Raw genomic sequence first — 27,884 nt, forward strand, 5'->3', positions numbered from 1 at the left:
TACATGTCAGAATTTCATTTAATTCTTTAAGATCACAACTGCATTTATCTTCAGCAATATGATATGAAAAACAAAATATTCAGAAATCAGGAAAGATTTGAAAGATTGCTGCATCTTTGTATGTCGAAATAAAGCATGACAAACACAACTTAAAGAGAATGAAGTAAGATAGCTTTTGTAAAATCAAGGAAAAAAAAAAAATTCCACCCTGAAACTATGCGCTGGCTCTCTGATCAAAGGCCGTTGTCCAAATAGTTACAAAATTTAGATGCCTGGCTGATTATGGCAACCTTTCTTGACAGGAGAAAGAGGAGAAAGAAAAGTTTAAGAAGCATGAGAGAACCTTCACAGAAAATGCTGAAGAAGTCATTGGGGTTTGGGGAGTACTGGAATGAAGGAGTGGGGGTGGGTTGAGGAAGAAAGTGTCTTGCGCTCAGTTGCAGGACTTAAATATTCTGTACATTATATACTCAGCTGGAAAAACAGCTGGAAAAGCCACTCAGCTGCTCAGTATATGGAAAAGCATTGGGTTCGATGGTAGATTTCTGACTAGCCAATGAAAAGCAATTTGTGACTGTTTACTGTCTATATGAAATAAAAAAGATATGAAATAATTGCAACCTACAGAGCACATGTTCAACAAATCATGCTCAATCCCCAGGTCACCGCTAGTCTTGGGGTTCAAGGAGAAAAAGAAGAATAAGTGAGACTAGGTTCGGAAGGCTCAATGACAAACCAGCGCATAATGAAGATATTTAAGCTAGTGAAACTTTTAATGGCTTTGTTTTCCTCTCACATCACAACAAATAAATGCATGTCTGCTTTCTTATAGAAACATTTCACCATACAAGATGTTCATCTTAATATTCCCTTAAGGAAGTACAAAAGCAGAAATAAAATCAGGTATTGTACTTTTCGGGTTTTAAACCATGAAAAATAAAAAAAGGCTACGACACAAATTAAGCGCAAAACAGAAGTAGACATATTTTTCCATGAACCCAGTGATGTTGCAGTTATCACCAAAAATAACAAAAGGCATTAGAATATATTAATTATTTCTCGCTCGTGGCTCACGGGGGAAGAAAAAGAAAAATGCAGACACATGGCTGGCTATACTACATTGAAGTTTTTCCAAACCAAACTTATATTCAGCTATGTAATAAATTATAACATGCTTTTAAGCTTCAGAGATAACCACAACTTTAGAGTAGAGGTGGACGATTTGTTATTGCAATGAACATCATAAACTGTTTTTTATCTGAAGTAAATTATGGGTATTGAAGAGGTGCCAGCATCACTAATAAGAAAATCCTTAAAAAAACAGAATTTTACCACAAAAACCCCCACATATGGTGTCCATGCGTATGATATTCTCCTTAGGACAATATCTCAAGACTGAGTGGTTGAATGTTTGCAGGATTTGTATGGAATTATCACTGTAAGCAGCAGATGAACTGATTAGATTTTGGAATTCATGCAAACAGATTCAAGGTGCGTGATCGCTACTGAATAATAAGCAGCTCCTCCATTTTTTTACCCACCATAGATGCTTTCAAATGTCTCACAAGACTGGGGTTTGTAACTTCACAGCTCAAATTCACTGAGAAGTTGCACAAAGTGAAAGTAACCACTACACGGAAAAATGCACGATTTTTCCAATCTCATGTCCTTTCCCCTTCAGGTAATTGCCTTTGCTATAGCTGAGAAAGCAGAAAATTGTAGGTTTTAAGGTGTCTCCTATATCACCATAGTATGGTGTCAAGTATCGGGAATGCTACAGGTAAACCGTGCATGTTGGCACCTCTGCTACTGCTTGTACTGTATTGTTGGACTTAAGCCTATTATGCGTTTCTCTCATTAATTTCTTGTTGTATGCTATTTCTCCTGTTCTATATTAAATGGCTTTTTGTAAACACTGAAAGGAAATTTTTTCAAACAGTTCATAGACATTTTATATTTTTAATATGCATGATGAAAAGTATGAGGATATTACAATTTTCTTTGCTTAAATTACCCACCTCTACCTCAGAGAGTTAGACTCCTTTACAGTCAAAGGGTAAAGCACCAAGGATACATTCAAAAAAACAAAACGCAAGTCTTCTTTTTGGTTTATGGCCACAAAAGTGGAATGAGGATTTTAAAAAGGCTTAAGCTCTTTGCATGACTTGGAATGATAGCAAGTCCGGCACAAACTCCTCTCTAAATCTTCAACGTGTAAAGAGGTGATCTTAAGGCAAAGCTGGAAAAGACGACACAGACACACTGCAGCTTACATTCTTTACACAATGCCTCGCTTGGCAAGTTGCATCAGCTGTGGCTCAAGAGATGCTCTAATAGCTCAGTGAGAGCACTTTAGGAAAAGAAAAAAAAAAAAAAAAGAAAACACAGACACACAACCACCACTATGACCTCAATTCACACGTCCACTTTCTTTCGGTTCACCATCGCTTGTGCAAAGATGGCAAATAAATTTCCAAGTACTAATGTCTTTTAAAAATAGAACAGAATTCACTTCAAAAAGATAAAGATTATTTAAAAAAAAAAAGAATTCAAAGGTATATTCGACTTAAAATGTCAAGGCACATTTGGTTACTGCATCCAGTCTTCCTGATGGACAGTTTTAAAATCTTTTAGGAGTATGTTCAGGTAAAACATCAGTTTTATGGTTTGCCGACATCCACTGTAATTTTGGTAAACAGCTGGTCCTTCTCCACTCTCACCACTTTATAGGACAACGAGTTGATGCCATCTGTGTGCATGGTCTCTCTGGTGTGTGCTATTCGGTCAAACCTGGGACAGGAAAGGACATCATTAGAACAGTAATTACAGACTTTCTGTAAACATCTAGAGCAGCTTGCCATTTAATTGCTTACTTGCAGTAATCCTTATCTCCAAGTCACCTTCAGGGTTGGCAATGCAGTTGATATTTTAGGAAACATTTCATGGTAGTGCCTTCATGCTTATTAAGTAAGTATCAGCAAGTTTTCTGACAGTTGCTATGAAGTATGAAGTCATAGCGTCTCTCAAAACATATGCTGTCACGACCTTAAACAGTAGCCCAAGTGTCGTGGCAATTACCAGTTTTGGTAAAACAACGCTTACTTCATTGCACACAAACTGCCATGATATTATAATTACATGGGTATACCGATCAGCCATAACATTAAAACCACCTGCCTAATATTGTGTAGGTCCCGCTTGTGCAAAACAGCTCTAACCCTTCGAGGCATTGACTCCATGAGACCTCTGAAGGTGTGCTGTGGTATCTGGCACCAAGACGTTAGCAGCAGATCCTTTAAGTCCTGCAAGTTGTGAGGTGGGGCCTCCATGGATTGGACTTGTTTGTCCAGCAAATCCCACAGATGCTCGATCGGATTGAGATCTGAGGAATTTGGAGGCCAATCAACACCATGAACTCTTTGTCATGTTCTTCAAACCATTCCTGAACAATTTTTGAAGTGTGACAGGGTGTACTATCCTGTTGAAAGAGGCCACTGCCATTAGGGATTACCGTTGCCATAAAGGGGTATACTTGGTCTGCAACAATATTTATGTAGGTGGTATGTGTCAAAGTAACATGCACATGCATGCTAGGACCCAGGGTTTCTCAGCAGAACATTGCCCAGAGCATCTCACTGCCTCTGCTGGCTTGCCTTCTTCCCAAAGTGCATCCTGGTGCCATCTTTTCCCCACGTAAGTGACGCACACGCACCCAGCCGGCCACGTGATGTAAAAGAAAATGTGATTCATCAGACCAGGCCACCTTCTTCCATTGCTCCCTGGTCCAGTTCTGATGCTCACATGCCCATTGTATGCGCTTTTGGAGTGCGATGCACTGTGTTCTGACACCTTTCTATCATAGACAGCATGAACTTTTTCAGCAATTTGTGCTACCATAGCTCTTCTTTGGGACCGGACCAGACAGGCTAGCCTTCGCTCACCACATGCATCAGTGAGCCTTGGGCACCCATGTCGCTGTTGCTACCCATCACAATTTGGCCCTCGTCAAAGTCACTCAGATCCTTATGCCTGCCCATTTTTCTTGCTTCCAACACATCATCTTCCAGAACTGACTGTTCACTTGCTGCCTAATATATATCCCTTGAACAGGTGCCATTGTTACAAGATAATCAATGTTATTCACTTCACCTGTAAGTGGTTTTAATGTTATGGCTGATCAGTGTATGTCAGTCTTATGACATAAGATGTGTTATATGTTCCAATGTGCTACTGAAACACATCCCAGTGATTACTAGGCCAAATACTGATATTCAACTTTCATATCATACTGCAAACAGCATTGGTCTAGTAGCAGTGGACAATTCAGTCAAGCAGATTTTGTGTCTGGACTATTAGTTTTTATTTATTTATTTGTTTGTTTGTTTTTGTCCAGCAGAACCAGAAAAAAACAAAACAAAAAAATCTTATTGGCGTTTACAAATCAAAATTTAACATCTGGTATGTAGGTACACTATATGGCCCAAAGAATGTGAACATCTGACCATCACACCCATATGTAGGGCTTCCCTAAACTGTTGTCACACAAATTATAAACAGGAAATACACAATTGTATAGGATGTCTTTGTATGCAGTAACTTTACAATTTCCCTTCACTGTAATTAAGGGGCATGTGGAACTTAAGTGTCCTGCACAGAGCCCTGACCTCAACCCCAATGAACACCTTTAGAACGAAGTGGAACGCAGACGGCACCCCAGATGTTTTCACCTGTCATCAGTGCCTGACCTCACTAATGCTGTTGTGGCTAAATGAGCACAAATCCCCACAGCCATGCTCCAAAAGCTAGTGGAAAGCCTTCACAGTGGAGGTTGTTATAGTAAAGGGGGACTAAATCTAAAATGGGATGTTCAACAAGCACATATGGGTGTGATGATCAGGTGTCTAAAACACCTCACTAAACTTAATGCACTTAATGCCGTAGTTATAGCCCAAGCTACCAAATCCCATGCGGGTCAAAGAACGATCTGGCTGACAGTGAAAAAAGTTCTATTCGCTGCATTAATTAGTGTGCATGGAAAACAGACAATCGTTTCTGAACTGGGGAAACTGTCATATCTAACCATCATATAACATTCCTGGTAACACAATATGAACAATACGTCGCCTCGGAGATAACTGCCGAACTTGGATAATGTCTTTCACATGATGAGATGCAAGGACAGAACACATATCATTGGTGAAAATTTTTTTTGTAGAGGGCACAAACACAACGTGCTACATTAGAAACTTTGTTAGAAGAGAATAATAGTCTGTATTAATGCACTAGTTAACTAGCATGTAGGTGTGTAACACAAACTTTTTTTGCTTCTTCATGTTCTTGCCTAGTTCTACTGATCGACACAAGTGGGTGATGCTGGATGTGTTTGTGGCATTAGCTCCTGCATACTGTACACATACTTGGCAGATTTGGCACACTAATGTTTCACTCCACCACTCAGTAGCCATCGGTGTCATGACTTAACGGGAAGCCAAAGTGCTCCCATACACCAGAAATTAAAGACTTGGGGGATTTTCCTCAGCCATTGCTGCCATTTTTTCAAACTAATACTCTAGTATTGGCTTGTGAAAAACAGCATGCTTGTTTTTAAACCCCTGTAGCCTCTCCTGACTCGAGATAAAGAGGACTGGTTGTGAGTTTGATTAGATTTAAAAGTTTATTACACCTCATGTAATATAAGTGGTATTTTATGACAAACAGCCTACTTTATTACGCAACCTGTTATTGTTACATCCCTACTAGAGCACCATACTTTATTGTATTACTTTAGCTACTGCTTTTTAGGCTGGTCAAGAAGGTTTCAGGGCAACCAAAACACTGGACTGAGCAGAACACTGAAACTTTAACCTTTCGCTGTAGCGCTAGCATATAAATTTATGACACATATTTTTCTATACCTGTTTCTAACATGTTTAAATAACAACGTAACAATAAAATCTGCTTACTTCAAACCACTTGTGCTATGAAAAAGCAAACAAGAAAAGAATCCATTCAAGTCGTATGTATTTTTGTATGTATTAAGGGTGCGTTATATGGCTTTAGTACCATGTCACTGCCTTTCAGCCTTTCACTTCTGTTTAAAAACGAGTCATGCAAGTTTGCATTGTTCTATTGTTCATGTGAACCTTTTGTGAAATATACCAAGTACTGAAATGGAAACTTTTTACTTAACTGTTAATATGATGTAAAATGTTAAACAAAGGAGGTGTGTTAAGTAAATGCTAGATTGTAGCATAACGCTTAATTAACAGATAAAATATAACCAAGGCTACCATTTTCTAGATTTCCAAACAATCTGACCAACTTGATGGTGTTGATGATGAGCTACATTTATATTTCATACTATGTGTGCGTGTTTATATGAACGAATACCTGATGCCATGTGTGGGTGTGATGGTATAGTCATGTTTATTTACATAGCAGATGTGAATGCTTAAGGAGCCTGAACGAAAGTAGCATTCTTAAAATTTTACAAAAGGGCTTTCCAGTCTTATCTGCAAACAACCAGTGCTTTTGTTCCAACAAACTGGCACACCCAGTTTAATTCAGTTCATCGACTCAAAAACTATGGATTGCATTTTCAATGCTTGGAACCAGTTAATTGTCTCTTTATGGGATCAACTTTGATGTGAACTGAAAGCGACATTACGACTTGACACACAAGATATATTAAAATATATACATTGTTTATGCTCAGAAACCCTTGCACTTCCCAACACTGCATAATGCACATGCCTCATGTCATCAGTTGGTTTTCATCTCGTAAATTAATTATTCATCTGAGACCATGTTTGGTCATTTGCAACCCATTGAGTTCTCATACCTACTTTTGGCCTAAGTAGCACAAGATAATATTTGATAAGATAAAAGATCTAAGATCTAAGGCAATCTAAGATAAAAGATTACATGGTGGTTAATAAGCATAATTCAGACAGGGACATCGGGCTTCCACCGTTTCTCACATTCCCACAAATGAATGAATATAAATTAAAATATTAGTCATTTGAAAACGCAAGTTATGTCATAAGGCCAAAGAGTTTCCATACTCTAGAGGTTTTCTCTCTGTTGGAACGTACTCCACCATTTTCCATCAAATACCCAGTTCAGCTTACTGATAAAGTTAGTTCTCAATGAATTTTATTATCATCAAATTTTATTGATTTGGTTGATTAGTTGTTGTAACCCTACAATACATGTCAAGAAAACCTGGCTAGCATTTATGATGAGTAAACTTAGGTAAACACAGTTTATTATGAGCCTATTCATTTAGCCAAGTGTTTAAGAGTCTTTCAAATTTAAACTGTTCAAAGGTCCATAGTAATGTTCTAATCTATTTACAGAGTAAACAATGAAAATGATGCCTGGAAGTGACCTTTGTACGCAGATATTTACTTGTGAGTGCTTACAGAAAGGCAAATGCAGGGCATAGCAGGAAAAAAAAGCACACTGATAAGAGCCATGCGTCACCTCTGGGGATTCGGGTCGTTCTGTTTGTCCCGTTCATGACGGATCATCCTGCATTTTCCAATTACACCGCTAGGTCTGGATATAGCCATCCCTTTGGAGCTCAGCCTGTGAGAAACACAACAACAAAGGCTTCAATGAGTGTGTGTTTTGATTAGTAACTTATGGGAACAGCTGTAGGAAAAAAAAAGTAATAATAAGTGCATCTGCAATGTGTATACATACAATGGAAAGGAATACACTGTAAAATGTGTTAAAACATTTAGCAACATTGAAATAAAGTCAACAAGACAAAGGAATATGGTAACCCTGCTAGAGAAAAACCTGATGAATTCACTGATCAGGCCAAATATTCTATAAAGAACATGTGATTTAGTTCAAATAGAAATAAACAAATGGCACAAGTGAAGAATGGATAACTCTGTAACCTAATTACAGAGTTATAATAACAGCTTCCTGTCAGTAGGTTAGCATTCACTCATTAGGTTGTTCAGACTCTAAAAGACGATTAAAGCATGAATGCATAGTTTTAGGTTACCTAGGGCATTAAATGTCACAGACGTGTTTATGGCTTTCCTGCAGTTATCCACATCTCCCACCCATTTTAAAAGCTGTGCCAAATATAAAACACTACTTATAATCCTCTTCTGTCTAAAGGTGGCTTAAAAACTAACTTATCAGTTTATGTGATCTGAATGAACAAAATAATTATTTTATTTTGAAAAAACTACACCAGAAATGTTCAACTTGGCTCTTACATACTAAATAAATAATACTAAAATATATTTTAACAGTTTATGTTTCTCCTCTCTGCGTACATTAATCATCTTATCTAAGAATTTAGACCAGACCCAAAGGGCTTGTAAGCAGAACCCCACCGAAAATGAGAACTGTCTGCAACAGAAGAACACTATTCCAGCTCTGCCCTAAAGCCTGTTTTTCTTCATCTTGCCTTGTATTTATAAAACTATGTGATAAGGTTTTCAGATGAATTCCAGACCTGTTCATTAGGCATTTGCAATAATGGTTTAACCTTTATAAAAAGATTTATAACAGTAAATACATTTAAAAAACACTACATATTTAGCGTACAAAATATAGTTAAGTGAAAAGAAAATGCTGCACCTAGGGCCAGGAGCTCTATATGGTGTAATCATCGATATGGTGTAATTTTTTTTTTTTTTTTGTAAGGTGACATTTTTTTAACATTTGGAGAAGACGTCTCTAGTGTAACTATCTGAGGTAAAGCTGTAAGTTTGAGTTTGTTGACATGGAAAAGTTTTCAAGGAATTTGTGCGTTGCGGTTATTTGGTAACAAGCAGCATTTTTTTTGCCTTACTAACATCACAAAGAGAGAGAGAGAGAGAGAGAGAGAGAGAGAGGAGGAGCCTGGTGATGGAATGACTATTTATAGCTGCTTTAACATTGGTGATGACAGGTACTAAATTGTTTTGTGGATGTTCCACAACAAATAAAATACATAACAAATAAAATGTACTATGATTAGCTCTTTAATTAATAAAAATTGTAAATGATGGCTAATTGTTGTGGTGTTGCAACTTCTATTTGGTAATAGTAACTCTGCTTTGTGCTTAACTGAACTGTGTAAGTGTGTTTACACTAGAACTTTTCAGACCTGTTGAAGATGTCGTCATCCTCGCCTCCCCAGCCCCAGTAGTTATTTGGAAAGCCGTTGATCTTCAGGTACTGCTCCTTGCTCAGGGAGGACACACCGCCAAAGTACTGGTTATACGGAAGCCTACACAAGACGAAAGGAAAGTGTGTTAGGGGAGTGTGCCGGTTCGTGTGAGAGAAATGATCAGCAGAAAAACAATTAATTAATCAAAGAATTCACTGCTTCAGAGTAAGCTGATGTTCATTCATGTTACAATACACAGACATTGAAAATTGTATTATAAAAAAAGCAATGTATATTCCTATGTCTCTCTGAAATCTGTCATGAAAATCTCCTATCATAGTCTGTAAAAACCTTATCAGACTTTTTTTTAACCTGCTTGTGGCACACATGCACTTTGGGATCCTTTGGCTACACGACGTTAGAAGGAGGAAGTAAAAAAACAGTATTGCTGCAATACTGCAACAGCATTTGAGAGCGGAAACTACACTTCACGCCAGAAGCAAATGAGATAGGAAGCGCATAGTCATGCTCGGGAAACGGTGCTCTGACAGAGAGTGTGTGTGCGTGTGGAGGAGGGGTCACCCAGAGAGAGTGGCACGTCATCCTAACAAATCTATTGCAGATGCTTCAAAGGTTGGCCCAAAGACAAATGAGAACATTGGTACAACATCTAGTTTGATGTGCTTTGGTTAAGTCAAATTGTCTTTTATTTAAAATAAAGAAACATGAAAAAGCCTATGTATAATTTGCTAATTTGTGGGAAAATGCAAAAAAAAGTGCATATACTTGTTTTGTGTAAATGCACAACTAGAGTGTATAATTGTGCATAATTTAAATGAGTATAAAAAAATTCTCTGTTTAATTTTTACAGTGTAATAATTTCCCTGTTAGATCGAAAGCCTGACATTTCCCCAGCAGTAAATTAGACCTCAAGCTGCACCATCACTGCCTCTGTTTACAGTTAATGAAAGAAGACTTTGGCTTATGTCTTTCTCTGTACTTTGTGCTCTGAGCTAATGCTGTAAAATTACAACCAGATGCCTTTAAACCCTGGTAGGAGCAACGGTTGTTCACTGGAAGGGGAGAATGCTATTAAGACGCCATAAAACACACATACACACCTGGTACAGATCCAGATGCACGTTAATGTGTGTTTTAGAAAGGGATGAGACTGGTTGTAGCAGTGTGTAGTTCCTGCAACAATCATCCTATCTTCATTCTGTTTCGTGTTTACATTTAATACAACCAACACATAGCCTGTGCCCACATGTTAGTGTGAACATTATCTGAAGCTCTTGCACAGTATTTGCCTGATTTTATGCACTGTGCTGTTGCCACATGATTGGCTGACTGAAAAATTGCATAAATGTGTGTACGCATATATATATATATATATATATATATATATATATATATATATATATATATATACACAAAGAGAGAGATAGATAGATAGAAATAGTAACAGCTTAGGCCAGTTTTAACACACTTCAATTTTGTGTGTGTACGTGTGTGTGTGTGTTGTGGAAAAGAAATGGCATCTACATTTAAATGCAAATGAGGCTCTAGAGGACCAGCTGGAGCACGAAGGGCAGAGATGAAGGCTGAACAATATGGAAAAACACAGGTGTTGCCGAGGCTCGATGCAAATTAAACCTCAGGAGGAAGTGCTGCAAATCCCAGAGAAAGCCAGAACATGAAGGAGAAAATAAGAGTCTTCTAGTATACTGTTGTCTTTATCAATTTAGCTCTTGTACTTTATTGTGCAGCCCTTCAGCCCTTGGATTAAAAGTAAATTATTTTGCTCTACATTAAAATCACTATTATTTACTACAATTAAGTACACAGTAGATCTGTTGCACTTCGATATTTCATCAAAACTTTAACTCAGCTCACCATCCATCACAGACACTTATGTTTAATTAATTTAAGAAACCCAAAATTGTGAGCATGATTAAAACATAATTAACTGTGTGCATCCTCAGCAATTTTTTCAGAATCGGAAAGCTCATAATACAGCAAATTAGCTATCACCAAGAAAACCACCAGCTCTCCAATTTTATTGCACAAAATATTTTTCCTCCATTTTCACTCTTTTTTTAAATTTGCCTGCCAATTTCTTTCTTTCTCTTTTTTCTATCCCTGTCTTAGGAGTAACTTTACGTTCAGAATTTGTATATTGTTAACAAAATCCTTATTGGCCTCTGAAGAGGGATTGTGGGTTTAATAAATAAATAAATAAAAGTATTAACTTATTTTTACAAAGGACATAATGATGGGACTGTGACAAGTCAATTAAATTTAAATCCAGTGAATTCCTTTTGGACTAACATGCTTGAGCTGATGTAAAGAAAACTGCAGCGCTGCTGTATAACTGCCATTTCAAATTCTCTCTTCCCAAAGTAACGGGAGCTGAACGCTAGTGATGGGTTACCTGAAGCCGAATTTGTCCATGGAGACAGACAGGTGTCTTGGCTGGCTGAAGCATTTGTACGTGTTTCGGTCATCCATGGGGATGAGGTCGACGTCGCTGAACACGAAGCAATTGTAGTCGTACTCCTTCAGGGCCTCACTGTAGCCCACATTAAGCAGTTTGGCCCGGTTAAACGTCTCATCTCCATCCTGACGAAAGCAGGGAAAAGCAGTGTTTAGGTACAACACACAAACACGCCCAGCAACACATCTGAGCAGAAACACAAGACATGCACCTTGTTTACCCAATGTATTTCATGTGCTGAAAAGTGGAGAGGAAATCATGTGGAAAAATATTAAATAAATAATATATCCATCCAGTCAGATCCAGAAAAATAAAGTCTGTATACAGTTTGGTCTAAAATGGATTCTCTATTTTTTTTTTTGTTCTTGTTCTGACAATATCTATGGTATGCTGGTTTCTCACAACTGCAACACCAGATTATTAACCATGTTTTAATAACAAAGTCCACAGTTAGAATACACTAAAAAATAAATAAATAAATAAATAAATAATAGAAGAATCTGATAGTGTATCTGAGTGGAACCACTGGTTTGGATTTAAAATGTGATGTAAAATATATTTTAAATAGCACCTGGCATGCTGGACAGATTTTTTTCTTATGCATGGTTGAGGGAGGAAATTTAAACACTTCTAATTACCAAGATTTAAGACCTTTAACATTAGCTTATTTTTATGAATAATTTGCAACAGAATTTAATTTCAGATTAGTGACAGCATCAAGCTCAGAAAATAAAAGCTCACCAGCATTCAGCATTCCCACAAATCCCTTTCTGCTTGCTATTGGGCGTTCTTATCTTTACTTTGCTACCAGTTGCCATGGTTTCATTGTTAGCACCAGGCTATGAGCACACAAAAATGGAATTCTGGGCATTCTACATTGTTTGAATAGAAAAAGCTGAAAAGTCTTTTACCACATCACGACTGCTCTCACTGATGAGGCCACCTGACGTTGAGTTTTCTGACCAAACAATAGCAGTGTGTTACACTAAACCAGGGTGGATGTTTCACTCTCAGATCAGATTTCGTTCTCTGAAAGCGCTTGAACATCAATGTAGAAATGCCCTTAGCGCTTGCACATTATGAGTAGCATCTATTTATGCATATTCTCTCTTGTCATGGGGCCAGCATGGGCTGACAGATAATCTGTTTTTATTCATATTACTCTACTGTTGTGTATATAAGTGTATATTACCTTTTGTTATGCATCAAGATTGCATCAGGTGGAATTTCACTGGCTACTTGGTGATTAGAAGTAGCACTTCTGCTTAGTAGTGGGCGGGATGACTGGTTCCATTGTTTTACGAGTATATGTTTCCTGGTACTCGTCGATAATAAAAGAAATAACCTACTTAGTATTAATCAATCAGAGTTGTCATGAAATATTTTATTTGGCTCTCTATATGTTGGATGTTGCTGTGTGCTGCTAGCAAATAAACTCCTTGTGTGGAGTTTTCTGTTTAGGATGTTATGCCGTATAAACGGTATCTTTAATAAAGAGCATGTGTCTCAGCGTTTGCAGAAATGAAGTGCAACAGTTTCTCTGCATGCGTGCTTCACTGCTCCATGCTTGCAAATAGCTTTGTGTGTGCACTATTCATGGGACCTTGCACTCATTTTAATGACCACGCTTGCTGATGCTGCTCTATGTGCTCAGGTCGGCCATCCTCACGCTCTCTATTAAAAAGATACTGTTTAAATGGCTTAAGATATAATGTTTTATCAAGTTATTTGTATTGTAATTCCTCCTCTTGATATTTTCATAGAGCACAGTTTGCTTTCCTTTGACTGCCATACATTATTAATAAAATACTTCCAGATTGTTGTCATTTTGTGTCGTCTGTTCATTAGCAAGACAGCGTACACTAGGCTTACATTACATACTATCACAATATTGTTATCAAGGCAATTTTTTTCTATTTTTTTTTTTAACAAGTATGAGTTATGAGTACACTATCAGACTGATATCAGTGTATCCCTAGTTTGTAAATCTTCTTAAGGTATAGATTTTGTTTTAGTGTTTAGTTTAGAAAACATGTTACACATAATGTGTTGTGACAGAGTGAAATATGGAACAACGTGAAAAAAATAAAAACAGCTGCTCGGTAAACAAATAGCTCAGTCTAAGTGTAATGAATGTGAGAATCTCCTGCCCTAGGACAAGAGCTCAGGTCGTCTCAAGTTCTCATTCAAATCCTTTCAGGTGCTTTTAGGCCTCTCCCTGTCCTTGGTGTCTCTGGAGGACTGGATGAGCCTGCCGTTTGAAAACGCAAAAGTGGTGAAAGATTGAGTCTTAGATAGCCAAAGATGAAGCCTATAAAGGCTTTCTGTTAAATGCTCTCTATAGTGAGCAGTAAACAAAGCAAGTAAAGAAAAGGAAAAAGCATTGTCTTCTGTGATCGGGAGATCTGAAATCTGTCGCCCCCAAGGACACTGCTTGTTCTTCACAACAGGAGGGAGGGAGGGACATCCTCAGGCATTTTTATTGCAGGAGTTTTACCAGAGAATCCCATCTAACATCAGAACGGGGGAAAAAATGTGATCTCTGTGACTTCGATCGTGATGTGGATGCTGTTGCAGACAGCCTGGTTTGAGTATTTCAGAAGCTGCTGATCTCATGGGACACACAACGGTCTAGAGTTTACACAGACCAATCCTGCACTGTCCAGTTCGTGTGAGCCTGTGTCTACTGTATCCTCAGACTCCTATTCTTGGCTGATGTGATCTTCTGCTGTTGTAGCTCATCTGCCTCAAGGTTTGACGTGTTGTGGATTCCGAGATGCTTTTCTGTTCACAATGGTTGTAGAGTGTAGAGTGTGATTATTTCAGTTACCGTGGCCTTCCTGTCAGCTCAAACTAGTCTGACCATTCTCCTCTGACTTCTCTCACCAACAAGCTTCACTTTTGTTTTTTTTTCTGTAAATCTCTGCTGTGCATGAAAATCCCAGGACATCAGTAGTTTCTGAAATACTCAAGCCAGCTAGTCTAGCACCAACAACCATGCCATTGTCAAAGTCACTGATGCCACATTTTGTCCCCATTCTGATGTTTGATGAGAAGATTAACTGAAGCTCTTGACCTGTATCTACATGATTTTATGCATTGTGCTGCTGCCACATGATTGGCTAAATGGATATTTGCATCAATAAGCAGTGGTACATCACACTTAGTGTGTGTATGTGTGGACACATACATATATAAATACACCGTTATTCTGAAACTAAGAAATTCATGAGATGAAACATTAAATCAAAGTAAAGAAATGCTTCAATCAAAGGGTTAAGAGATTAGATGGCACTTCTGTGCATGAGTCACCACGCTTTAACCAAAAATCATGACCATGTAATTAAGATAAGAACATGGCAGAAAAATAAGGAAAATGGGGAAAAAAAGAGAAAGAAAGTGAGAAACACATTACCAGCAGTGACGCCCAGCCTCGGTAGCAACCGGTGATTGGCTAGACAAAGAGCAAGTAGATCTTTCTCACCTTTTTCGCCACACTGCTGTTAGCGCCAGGTGCTGCAAGCCATCATGCAAAAGACTGGTAATTTGGTCAAGAAGAGGATGGCAGGTAGCCAGGGAGGGATGAACCGGGGGTGGTGGGGTGGGAGAATAAGGGCAAAGTGGAGAGGAAAGGAGGGGTGGCAAAGAGAGCAAGAGACAAAATTAGAGAGAAGAGTGAGCAGAGTAGCAAGTAAAGATAACATTCAGAAAAGAAAGTAAAACGTTTTTAAACGTCTAGACCAATACACCAAAAGAGACCTATATTGAAGATGAAGATCTACACTAATGCAGAAAGCGTGAGACAAGGCTGAGTAACTGCCTGGAAAACCAGCCAGTGAAGATTAAAGTGTATGAAGCAGTTGCTGCACTCTCGTGCTTTTCCCTTATATGGGAAAATTTGCAAAACGAACTCCCGTTGGTTCACACCAGAAGCTACAGAAACATGGTACAAGCAAGCAGAAATGTCAGACAATTTGCACAGTAAAAATAAAAAAAAAACCCAACATGTTAAAGAAGAAGATCCAAATATATTTAGAGGTGAGAACTTTGACACTGTTTACTGCCTGAAAGAAAAATAATCGTCCATGATCTGAGTGTTGTCTTGTTATGACCTCCACTGTAAAAAATGGTTGCATCAGTCAGCTGTTTCTGATAAAACTTAACCTTCTGGTGAAATCTGCTGTCTTCAGCAGTCCATATTTTTTCAACGCAACATCAATGCTTTGACATGATTTTTGCTTCAAGAACACCATCACTGGAACTTGTTTTTTATTTGCTTTCATTCTACCTTGAAAATTGCCATGCAAATTGTAAAATGCTTCAAACTTTTTTGGGGGGGAAAGGGATCATTTTTAGACTAAATCAAACATTTTCACACTTTTTCTTAGCATAACATATGGACAGGTGACAAATTTAAAGTGTATTAATAATGTGTTTGGCCACCAGAACAGCATGGAATTCTCTGGAGCGATGAACACCGTTCCTTTTCCCATAAGTTGGTGTTTTGATGATGGTAGTGGAAAGCGCTGTCTAATATGTCACTCCAAAATCTCCAAAAGGTGTTCAGCTGGTGAGTGGGAAGGTCACAGTATATGATTTACATCATTTTCATCATTTCGTCAATCCATTCAGTGAGCCCTTCTTGACCAATCGATGGGGACAGGGTCATCATAGAAGAGACTGCGCCCATCAGGAAATAAACATTTTATCGTAAGATAAAGATCAAAATGTGATCAGTCAGAAGAACTTGTACTGATTTGCAGGATGAAAAGTGGACCCCAAACCATCCCAGCAAAAATAAATAAACGACACCACAGTATAACAGAGACACTGTTTTTACCTTTAACCTGTCCTGTCACCTGTCAAGTTGACCCCTGTATGAAGGAAATACTTAATCGCTGTGAATGAGTCTGATTTCTTCAGGTACAACCATAAACGAGGACAAAAACCAGAAAAACTTGCCTTTTCAGTCCAATGAAGACAAAAACTAGACAAACCTGCCTTTCTAGTGTTTACTGAATGCACAGAGAGAAGAAGAGTTTATTACCGTAGCAAAGTTTTTTAAATATTTCATGTATTAAAACAAAAGATTTGATCTTTCCATAGTGGCAGGTTCATTTTTACCCAACCCTCATTCCCTTGCAAGCATACGTACAAGTGTAAGGAACTGTTTGCATTCAAGAGCACAAAAGGAAGCAGTGTAATCGAACGGTGAGAATATCAGCAAAAGAGATGCATCACTCAACACCACACTTATGAGAATGACAAAAGAGTCAACAGAGGATAATAAAAATGAAAAAGGAAAATGACAAGTGTACAAATTTGCTGTTCATAGGAGGGGAAGGGCAACATTTGACATTTGCTCATGTGTGAGTTTGATTTTATCACTTGGTTGCTCAAAATCTTGGAAAACCATAATTACATGCACATGTAAAGCAGATGATAAGGGACTGCTATGAGACACAAAACACAGAAAGTGCGTAGTAAATAGTGTTCGTAAAGGAAAAGGCAAATACAAAAACATATTCGTCAGCAAATGAAGGGAGGTCCCTTAGTACCAAATTTTACTTTCAATTCAAACCTTAAAAACACTGTGCTTGCTGTGAAATCACAAAAAAGAGAAGGAGGAAAAAAAAAAAAAAAAAAAGCAAACCACAGAGACTCTACCGATCAGTCATCGGGCAGGGTACACAATGTACTTCCACTGAATAAAAAGTGGGGGGAAAGTAGGGTTCCTGTTCATGTGATTGACGTGTGTGTGTTTGTGTGTGTGAGGTACTTTCAGAGGAATCGAAGATTGAATTGTCTTAGGAAGACAGTCCCTTTGTGTAAAAAGATCAACAGTAGTAGTTAAATATTGACTTTCTGAGCAAGTCAATCAGATCAGTAGCATAAGTAAGTGCATACAAATTCAAACCTGCTTTACCAGCAGTAAACCACAAGATATCTTGATATCTTGAAACCATTTGATGGTGTTCACCGTATCCATTTGTCAATAATAGATCGGTCTTTAATTAGGCTATTAGGCCATGGCAATCTCACCAATATGGCCAAGGTTCGATTCCCGGCCAGGGAACTGACCCCAGCCACTGGCGTTGCACATGCAGTACACTTCCAGTGCAGGTCCCAAGCCCAGATAAAATCGGGGAGGGTTGCGCCAGGAAGGGCATAAAAACTGTGCCAAATCAAATATGTGGACCAATGATCTGCTGTGGTGATGCCTAACTGGAGTAGCCAGAAGAACAAGAACAACAACAAAACCAATCTTTTACCAGTTTACTACACTACCACAACATTGTTTCAGTCACAGTTCTGTCCTTCATGTTTTTCAAAGTTTCACACACCTTCTGTCTGTCCAATAGAATTATATGTATGTCTTTTTTGAGGAAAAAACAAACAAACATGAAACAATTTTTTAAAAGTAGTAATGCCAACATGGACATCTCTGTAGTAGACAATGCAGCTAGGCTGCCTCCACCAGATCTTGTGTACATTATATGGCAAAAAGTATGTTGCCACCTGACCATGACCCCCAAATGTTGGCCTTCTCCAAACTTTTGCCACAAAATTGGAGGCACATGATTGTCTAGAATGGCTTTGTATGCTGCAATGTTACAATTTCCCTTCACTGGAACTAAGGGTTCCAAACATGTTCTAGCAGGACAATGGCCCTGTGCACAAAGCAAGGTCCATGAAGACATGGTTTGCCAAGGCTGGAGTGGAAGAACTCAAGTGGTCCTGACCTCAACCCCACAACCCCACACCTTTGGGATGAACTGGAACACCGACTGCACCCCAGACCTCCTCACCCACCCAACATCAGTGTCTGATCTCCCTAATGCTCTTGTGGCTGAATGAGCACAGACCCCCATGGCGACGCTCCAAAATCTAGAGGAAAATCTTCCCAGAAGAGAAGCTATTACAACAGCGAAAGAGAGGACTAACTCCACATTAATGCCATGTTCAACAAGCACATATGGGTGTCGTGGACAGGTGTCCACACACTTTTGGCCATATAGTGCATTTTTGTTTCTTTATCCTGATCAGGATAAAGCAGCTACTAAAGATGAATGAATGAATGAGTCAATCTCAATTTACACCACTTGCTGCAAATGTGACACTGTTATTCAATGTGTCCTGCAAGCTTCATATCTAACCTGCTCTCTCGCCTGTATTTCAGCAGAATAAAAAAATGCCTGTTATAGACAAGTAAATTGACAGCAGCGTATCAAAAATACTAGGCTACAAAGCCCTAGTGCCTGCTCATATTAATGTCTTTAAAAAGCTTGAAAAAGCACTTTTATACAATTACACACATTAATAAAGTTGAGAAGGGCTCACCTGGTTGATGATGTAGACGCCGTAGTCAAGCTGCTGCCGCTGCAGGATCGGGTGGAGATAATAAAGCCAGTACTTGAGGTGCTCGTCTCGCTTTCGGAAGGGGATGATGATGGCCACTTTCTGCAGAGCTATGCAATCTTTGGGTTTGAAGCGTCCTCCCTCCCCGAGCGCTGGGTTCTCATTCCTCACCTGATCGAGGCTCACTGGAGTGGAAAACTCGATTCGGAGCGGACCCACTGCAACAGCACAGAACAGACTTTGGTTAGTTTCACAGCAACATTGACCATACAGGCAATGCATTTCCAAACAGACTTTTCTCTTCCTTGGCTGTTAGAACAGCTGAGGTGTCTTTACAGAAAGACTTAACACCCTCCTCCTCTGAGCAAGTATTAAATCTACATAGTAGTTTAAAAAAATTATGGTGTCCCTGGTGGTCTAGCAGCTAAGGCTCTCGTGCTCTCACCACTGTGACCTGGGTTTGATCCCCAGTGCCGGTCCCGAACCCGGATAAAATGGGAGGGTTGCGTTACGGAGGGCATCTGGTATAAAACCTGTACCAAATAAAACATGCGGACCAATGATCTGCTGTGGCGACCCCTAACGGGAGCAGCTGAAAGAACAACAACAACTGACTTTATACATATGGTATTTTCAGACCATGGACCATTTGTAATAGCTTGATGATATTCTTTTCAATAGAGACTACAAAACATTTTCCTAAGTCGCTCTGGATAATGTTATTGGCTAAGAAAAACACTTGGGGACATGCTGTTATTGGAAAGTTGGTGTGATGTGGCCTGATGAGAAGCGGAGCTGTTATCACCCGAAGTTGAACAGCACAACAATTTGCTAACAATTGGCCTCATTCATCAAGCTAGATAGGAATGGTTTTATAGATTGTTATGCATAGATTGTTCGTGAGAGCTTTTTCACAAGAAATTTGGTATTAATGAAAACCCCATAAACCTATTTATCCTACTATCCTACTATCCTAAATGTGTAAATTTACATATATGAAGACTAAATAATGTAAGCCTCGATTTCAAATCATATAATTTGCAAGGATTATGTTAGTCTACGAGGTCAGGGACTAAGAATACCATCGAGACAATTTTGTGAAAATAAGCACTGACACTGAAGACTCCTTCCAAAAATGCTAAATAAGTGTCTCCCACAGAAAGCAGTTTTTATGAAGCATGCTCACCATGCAAGTCCCTGGGTAAGTTGTTACTATAGAAATTATAACATAATTACGTAACATACTGTGGTATAAATGCTGTAAGTATCAATGAACACTATGGAGCCACAGTATGTTAAAGTTAATACAATGTTATGAGGTAGCAGTAGTAGTGAATCACAGTGACCAAATCTATGCCATTGGCCTAATCATGACAACATTTCTCTACTCTCCTTTCTCTTCTCTTAGCTATAATGATCATCCACTATTATTTTAACAGGTACCTATTACTAAAACACTATTTGTGCACTGGTGGGGAGATTTTCAATAGACATTACATCTTGGAAACAATGGCAAGGATCCCAAATGAAAGCTCAAGCATATTCAGCTGTGCTCCAGACTCACTGGGGTGGAAAAACTCGTCTTGGAGCGGACCCACTGGAATGAGAGCAGGAGCAGCAACAGCCTTATGTCACGCCATTTTTAAGCTGCAACATTTGTACAATGTTTAAAAAAAAAAAAAGTACAGTATTTTTCATATTTTAGAAGACACCACAGCTGTTCATAACGTTGAAACGAGGCAAACGTGCTCGAGCGAGTGAGTCGAGGAGTTTATGTCATGGTCACAATACGTTTCTCTACTTATTAATAGAACTGATGAAGATCCTCAGATGAACGGAACATGATCAAGGTAATGAGACAACAAACAAAATTCAACAGGAATCTGAATCAGTGATCAAGAATGAAAATCCAAACATACTCCGGACCAGCTGGGTTTAAATTCAGCTTTTTGGCCCTGTCTGTAGTCTCCAGTCAAAAACGATTTGGACTGAACCCACTGATCAAGTGCAGAGGAAAAAAAATGACAACAATCTTGGGTCAGGAGGTTCAATTACACAGCAAAACAGACTCTTAGCATGATTTCCAGCATCCAGCATGAAAGCCTTTCCCTAGTCCACCTTTAGTGTGGAAACAGGGAGATTTTGAATGAAATCTCAAGACTCAAGTCCCAACATATTGCCCTTTTTTAATGATTTGGCCCCATTATGTGCCTTTGGCCTTCTTACATCAGTTTTATTACCATTATCTGTTCTATGTGTCTGCTAGTCTATTATTTTCTTTCACTCATATCACTCACTCATTTGAATTCAATCAGGTTGTTCACATACAACGGACCTCACACTGACCTGCGAAGATTTGCTTATTTACTTGATTTAGATAACGCACTATGTTGGGATGACACACAATGACTGAAAAAACTCTCTAGTGGTTGGGGAGAGGGAGTTTCCATTTATATAACCCAGGTGGGATTCGACCAGTTGCTGCACTAATCATATTGGCTGAGAAGACCTGACAGGCAGGTACGTTGAAACACTGATTACACGTGATGTGAGGACAGACCACCACAGCTGTGTGCTACATCAGAAACTTTTTTAGAAGAGGAAAAGGACTTTGGTCTGTATTAATGCACTTAACTAGCTAAATAGCTCGCCATACGTTATTACATTAGCTACCACTTTTTAGCCTTGTTAATTCAGTTTCCAAACAAAACATGGGACTGGGCAGCACATTGTTGCTTTCACTTGCTTTTTAGTGGGCTAACTACTGAATTTATGATTTGTCAATCACAGTTCTTCAGTGTTAAGTAAGAAAAAAAGTAAATAAAAACTATTGATTTTAAGGGACATCGTTAATGTCTTAAGATGGATCTGCATATCTAAATGACACACAGATCAGCAGCTGGGATAAAAGCCAGTGTTACCGTTCAAATTTATACCAGAAACTACCTGTTGGCTGGCTTACTGAACTGAAACGTGATTAACTACAAACTGGAAGAGCAATACTGACACTGACTCCATGCTTTCCTGATAGGTGTCAACAAGCTTTACCAATGCTGTTGTAGAGTTCAGACGCAGAAAGGATGTGTTGTTGCCCTTTTTGTTTGATTTCACTTCTTTTGGGATTGGGAAGATACCCACAGGGTGTGTCATGAGCTTAATTTCCTGCTTAAAAAGATTTATGTCATTACACAATCGGATCGAAAGATGATAAAACCCATTCTGAAGGCACCAAGCCTTGTCAGATGAGCATCAAGTTGTAGACTTCTGGAGTCGTGCACTACTGATTTCCCAGTACTGAATCATCTTTTTCTGCAGCCTTCATTTTTTGAATCTCCCCCATCAGATGAGAAGAGACTCTGGTCTCCAACACTGTTCAGTGATAATTAATTTGTTAAAGAATAGCTTTGATCAAGCATTTTGGTATTTATCAGTTAAAAGGTAATAGGTTAAAAGCTCGCTTCCGTTATCAATTCTACTCACAAAAATTGCACTGAGCTCAGACAGCCATTTTAAATAGTATAAAGATAGAAAATTAGCAAATAAAAACAACAGACTTGGGGGCCAAATGTACAAGTCTGTTATAAAGAACTGATTTTATACAGTTGGCTTTAGAAATACATGTCACTGGGGACTCAAGAAAGAGTCCATCATTCTTCATTAATATAACTTCCAAAAGTGTATCTTTACTTAATTAAAGCAAGAGAGATGATACCACAGTTCTTTTTTGCTCTTTTTTGAGCAAAATGGGAAAAAAAATGAAGTGTGATGATCATAGATTTCATTTTCACAAATTTCACACAGCTAAAAATGTGTCTCTGATTAAATGCATTTTTGAATAATACATACTAACTAAGCAAGGTTATGATAAACAAATAAAAGCAAGTCCTTGTAGATGCCTCTGACTTTTGTATCCTAATGTAGTAATGAAAAATGATCTGCACACAGCCTGTGTTACGTGGAAACGTGTGGACCCGGAACACAAAGCATTCTCAAAAGTTTAAGTCAAGTTTATCGTTCACAGGCAGCACAGCTGAACAAACACACAGTTGAATGCTACGACAACAGATACACACACAATACAATCGCAAACTCAAGAGATCATGTGAACACCAAATCGTGTGTCATCTGGATGCACCGAGTTGCTTATCATCGGCAAAGATGGCGTCGTTTCAAATGTTATCGGTTCTGGGTCATCACACTTCGTGTTTATAAATAAGACTCTACAGAGCAGCTTTAATTAATGACATCCAGAATTGTTAAACACTCCACATTTCCCAACAAGCCTATTTTTGTACTACACAAGGGATCATATTATTTACGCAGTGCGGAATGTGGTTGGATGGTTGAGATCATGCTGAAACTGAGGTTTTAGCAGTCAGTCATTTTCTAAAAGATACAGCATGAGGAATCATCTGTTTACATACATCACTGATTAGAATGGGGGTCTCAAACTTTTTGCAGCCAGGGACTCTTTAACTGTAAAATTTATTCCTGAACTGTTCACAAGAAGAAGACATTACATCTAGGGGTCTATTTTTCAAACCTGTACCAATTCCATATCTCTGAAGTGATATTTGAACATTTCTCTGCTACAAGTCAGCCCTCGGTAAAGTGCTGCCTGCTTATCTTAGTGTTTTTTTTTTGTTTTTTTTTTATCTAAGCATGCAGTGTTTGGGAGTAGGGCAGGCTGAAGGAGGCATTTATCAGGTTAAGAAGGCTGTGTATTTCCTTTCTATTGGTTTAAACTTTTAAATAGCATTTACGGATGTTTTAATTAAAAATTTAAATATGCACACACACATACATATATATATATATATATATATATATATATACACATATATGTATGTGTGTGTGTAAGTATATGTATGTAAGTATATGTATATATATATATATACACACACACACACAAACATATGTACAGTCTTGATTAGAACATTTTGAAAATTGTGTTTAATGATTTAATTGTGTTTAAACCTGAATTAATCATGAAAATCGGCAAGCATTAATTGAGTCCAAGTTATTATTTGTAAGCCTACTTGCTTTTAAATTGTTGAGGTTGGAAAGAGAAACTTTAAATTTTGTGACAAGTCAAATACACCAAATACAAGAACTATAACCTCTTGCCTTGCTTCCCGGACCCCACTTTGAGAAACCCAATTACTGACTGCCACGTCACCCAATGATGATTACTCTGAATATTACCAGACATGCCAACCTTTACACATTAATACAAGTTATCACTCAAAAATATGCCAAAAGGAGTCTTTTCCTCCCCAATAAAATGAAAGATAAGCTAAAAGCTAACCTGAAATTTAGACTCATATTTCTGTAAGACATTGTGCCTCTGGCTGTCGTATGATCTTTAGATTAATAAAGGCTCTTCTGTGTTGCCTTTCTGCAATAATGGGTTTCTCAACTGCAACGTGCCCTTCAATACTACTTCTTACAGTTAAAGGATTACTTTGGTGCCATACGACTGTATGGCTGCTAGACACTGAGCAAGCATTTTACACAATTTTTTTTGCCCCTTAAGGTAATTACCTTTAAGATGCAAACCGCTTTTGGCTCTTACACTGTACTTTCCACACTCAACTTGCCCAGATTCTTATTTTTTTGCCATTACATCCTGAAAGTGCAATTTAATGGCCTTGGTGGTCGCTCTCCAATACAGATGCTTCTGAACCAGCTGCCCACTAGAGATTGGCCAAAAGTATAAAGTCAGTGGAAACTGGCAAGAGCCTGGACCTGCTAATGAGTTTGAAGGGAAGGTAGCGGAAATACAGCGTTTGGCGTGGTGAAATAGCGAAGCCAGTTGCTAGGTGGGAGTGGCTTGTAAGGAGCTGCACTGAGTAGTGTTGTTAAATGCAACAGTGTTTTATTTTCTTAACGTAACCACCACATAATATACCTTTAATTCAGTTACCTAATCCAGTTTTGTATTTCTTTTTCTTTCTTTTGTAATGAAGTCAGGACTGGGGTTTTGTTTATTTGCAGATCTACTACTCCTCCATCAGCTGTAACTTAGTTAGCTGTTCCAGCAGGACAATGACCCAAAACATGAGTACAAATCCAGACCAAAGTGGTTCAATGACCACAAAATCAAGCTTTTCACAGAGCCATCCCAGTTCCCTGACCTAAACCTGTGTGGTGAGCAGAAGAGGAGAGCCCACAAGGGAGAACCTAGGACTATGGAGGATTTGGTTGGATTCTGCATTGAGGAGCTTTCTCAGAATCCTCACGCTCTATTCTCTATATCTCATCAAGGATTATAGGAGTAGACTTTGTGCTGTTATGTTGACGAAGGGAGGTGGCACAAAGTAGTAAATGTAGGGGTGCCAATAATTGTATTTTTGATAAAGGCCTTTTAATTTCCTTATATTAAATTTAGTTAAATATACATTACACTATATGGCCAAAAGTATGTGGCCACATGACCATGATAGCCATATTTGGACCTTCCCTAAAGTGTTGCCACAAAACTGGAAGCACACAATTGTCTAGAATGTCTTTGTATACTGTAGCATTATGATTTCCCTTTACTGGAACTAAATGGCCCAATCTTGTTCCAGCAAGACAATGCCCATATGCACAAAAAGAGGTACGGTTTACCAAGATCGGTGCGTAAGAACATGAGTGGAAAGCCTTCCCAGATGAACGGAGGCTGTTGTAGCAGCAAAGAGGGGACCAAATCCATATTAATGCCCATAGTTTTGGAATGGGATGCTTAAGGATAGATTAGGGTGTGATGGTCAGGTGTCCACAAACTTTTGGCCATATTGTGTATATGGTTGAGATGAGAATAAAGGGCACCAAAATGTACTTTTCCTTGTTGTTGGGGTGGCAACATTAAGGGTTCACATCAAGGCAGTGGTGGCTCAATGGTTAAAGCGCTGGGTTACAGACCAGAAGGTTGGGGGTTCAAGCCCCGACACTGCCAAGCTGCCACTGTTAGGCCCTTAACTATCCCCTACTCCTTTCATTTTTTTCCAAGGAATTATTGCCAAAATCTGATTAGATTATTTTGTGCATGTAAACACACTCACAGTTACCACTGCATGTAATTAGATCAGTACTGTATGCGAGCACCTCTTTCTACATTTGACCAGCCCATGATTACGTCACCATGATTAAGCAAGCCACTTAAACTCATGACGATGAGGATTGACAAAGGGGAGGCAGCAGTATAAGTGTTGCTCCTGCTGACTAGGTAACGTCTTATGATTAAATATTGTCTGCATTCATTTATCCGATACTGTATTGTTGATTTGATGAATAACAAACAATATATTTTTGCAGTCTTGTATTAAAATGTACTTAAGGATCAAAGTTGGTCACACTGGATTTAAGCCTATATAAAAATATTTCTTTACAGTGTACAGTGTTAGCTAAAATCTGATTCGGATAAAATCTGTTAAAATCTCAGTACACCTAGATTTAAACTAGAAGTAACTTTTCACAGCCCTGTATGCCCAAACTCCACCTATTGAAGCAGGTCATGATCCTGAGCTGACAATGACACGGTGGCAATGCAGGTATCGTTGGCACTTCACATGTCCTCAACTTGAACTCGATCCTGAGGTTGTGCAAGGAGTTGTGCATGCTCTCCCATGTCAGCGTTCTCTGGGTTCTCCCAAAAACATGCAAATAAATGAACTGCCCTCAGGGGTGAATGTGTGCGTGAATGGTGTGGAGTGTATTTCCGCCTCACATCCAGTGTTTCGTATCTGTTATGAAATCTTATGTGACAAAAAACCAGAAACGGTCAGCAGCATGATGAACTCTGACCATATATGACCACACTGGAGCAAACGGGGTCTAAACACACAATCTTAAGAGGTTTAAAAATATTTCATACCAAGCAAAGGAGACGTTTCAGGGCATTTTTCCAGCTCTTTCTCTTTAACAGAGGTGTTGGAAGTTAAAGTGCTGCTTAACTTTGGTTCTTCAGTGCTTCCTGCATGTTGCTCCAGTTTCCTCTGGTTCTGGTGGATTTGCTGTTGGTTTTGGACAAACGATTGTCTGAAGTCCAGCGATCTGACATAATAAACTACAGTGACAAAGATGTGCAGGAAGCAAAGGACCACAACAAGAGTGCAGGTCTTATGGAGGAAATTAAAATTGATATTCGAATCGCGCATCTTTTAAAAAAAAAAAAAAAAAAAAGAGAGAGAGAGAGAGAGAGAAAAAAAAGCGAATAAGCTAGACCTATTACTCCAAGTCCAGCTAGCTACGTGTTGATGTGAAAGTATTATAAAGTAAATAAAGCAGCTACATCAAAAATAATCCATATACATAAATCTACATCTACAAACACCTCGTCTGATTTTGCATTGTACAATCAAGAAAAAGAAAATCCAGTGCTTGGAGGGATGCTGCTATAAAAAAAGAAGAAAAAAAAAAGCTAAATATTACAATTTTGACTTTTTTCTTTAAAAACCAATTTACCTACCTCACTTCCTGTTTAACAAACATTTATTAGTTTTGTATACAGTCAGTCGGTCTCTATGACTAAATGGTCTATAACATTAAAAATAACGTTACTCGATTTTTTTCTGGAAATTTCTAAAGCCCATGACCATAATATGTGCTGTTTCTTTTTAAAAAAAGTGACATGTCAGGGCTTCATTAGCGTTAGCATGCTCACTCGGCTCGGCTAAACTAGCTAGCTTAGCTAAGTTACTCGTGACTTTAGCGAACTTTAGTCCGCTTCTTCTTCAGACAACTTGTCCTCCTTTTCGTTACGGTTCTCCAACAGCTTTCAAAAGAACCCCACGGTATCCAAATGTGAAGGGGACAGAAGAAAAAAAAAATATATATATTAGTCCATGGAATGTTATAAAAGAGAAAATAAGCCGTCGTAATGCGCTCTAGGGCGCGCTGCTTCCCGTTACACTGGGAGATGAG

At 38.6% G+C, this 27,884-nt stretch overlaps 1 protein-coding gene across 2 annotated transcripts; it reads right to left on the reverse strand.

The window, feature by feature from the left end:
- Nucleotides 1–27,870, reverse strand: b4galt1l (DP-Gal:betaGlcNAc beta 1,4- galactosyltransferase, polypeptide 1, like). 2 transcript variants are annotated; one of them, XM_026936343.3, is made up of 7 exons: nucleotides 27,430–27,870; nucleotides 26,836–27,014; nucleotides 18,960–19,195; nucleotides 11,556–11,743; nucleotides 9,119–9,241; nucleotides 7,486–7,590; nucleotides 1–2,790 (listed from the first exon to the last, which is right to left on the reverse strand). In XM_026936343.3, exons 1-7 carry the CDS (start codon nucleotides 27,450–27,452, stop codon nucleotides 2,661–2,663), a joined length of 984 nt encoding a protein of 327 aa, XP_026792144.1. In that variant the 5' UTR covers nucleotides 27,453–27,870; the 3' UTR covers nucleotides 1–2,660. The 2 variants fall into 2 exon arrangements, with proteins under 2 accessions (XP_026792144.1, XP_026792143.1); XM_026936342.3 differs by having other exon boundaries at nucleotides 26,836–27,870.
- Between the last annotated feature and the right edge of the window lie 14 nt (nucleotides 27,871–27,884).

This window comes from Pangasianodon hypophthalmus, chromosome 13 (genome assembly GCF_027358585.1).
Source record: "Pangasianodon hypophthalmus isolate fPanHyp1 chromosome 13, fPanHyp1.pri, whole genome shotgun sequence".
In the NCBI taxonomy this organism is placed as follows: domain Eukaryota; kingdom Metazoa; phylum Chordata; class Actinopteri; order Siluriformes; family Pangasiidae; genus Pangasianodon; species Pangasianodon hypophthalmus.

Bases quoted from the DNA above. Each gene is read 5' to 3' on its own strand.
- b4galt1l (XM_026936342.3), bottom strand. From the start codon at position 27,118: ATGCGCGATTCGAATATCAATTTTAATTTCCTCCATAAGACCTGCACT. The intron at 9,242-11,555 runs GTAACCCATCAC...CGTCTTGTGTAG, and splicing joins ATGGACAAATTCGGCTTCAG to GCTTCCGTATAACCAGTACT. The intron at 7,591-9,118 runs GTCTGAAAAGTT...TGTTTCTCACAG, and splicing joins GATGACGACATCTTCAACAG to GCTGAGCTCCAAAGGGATGG.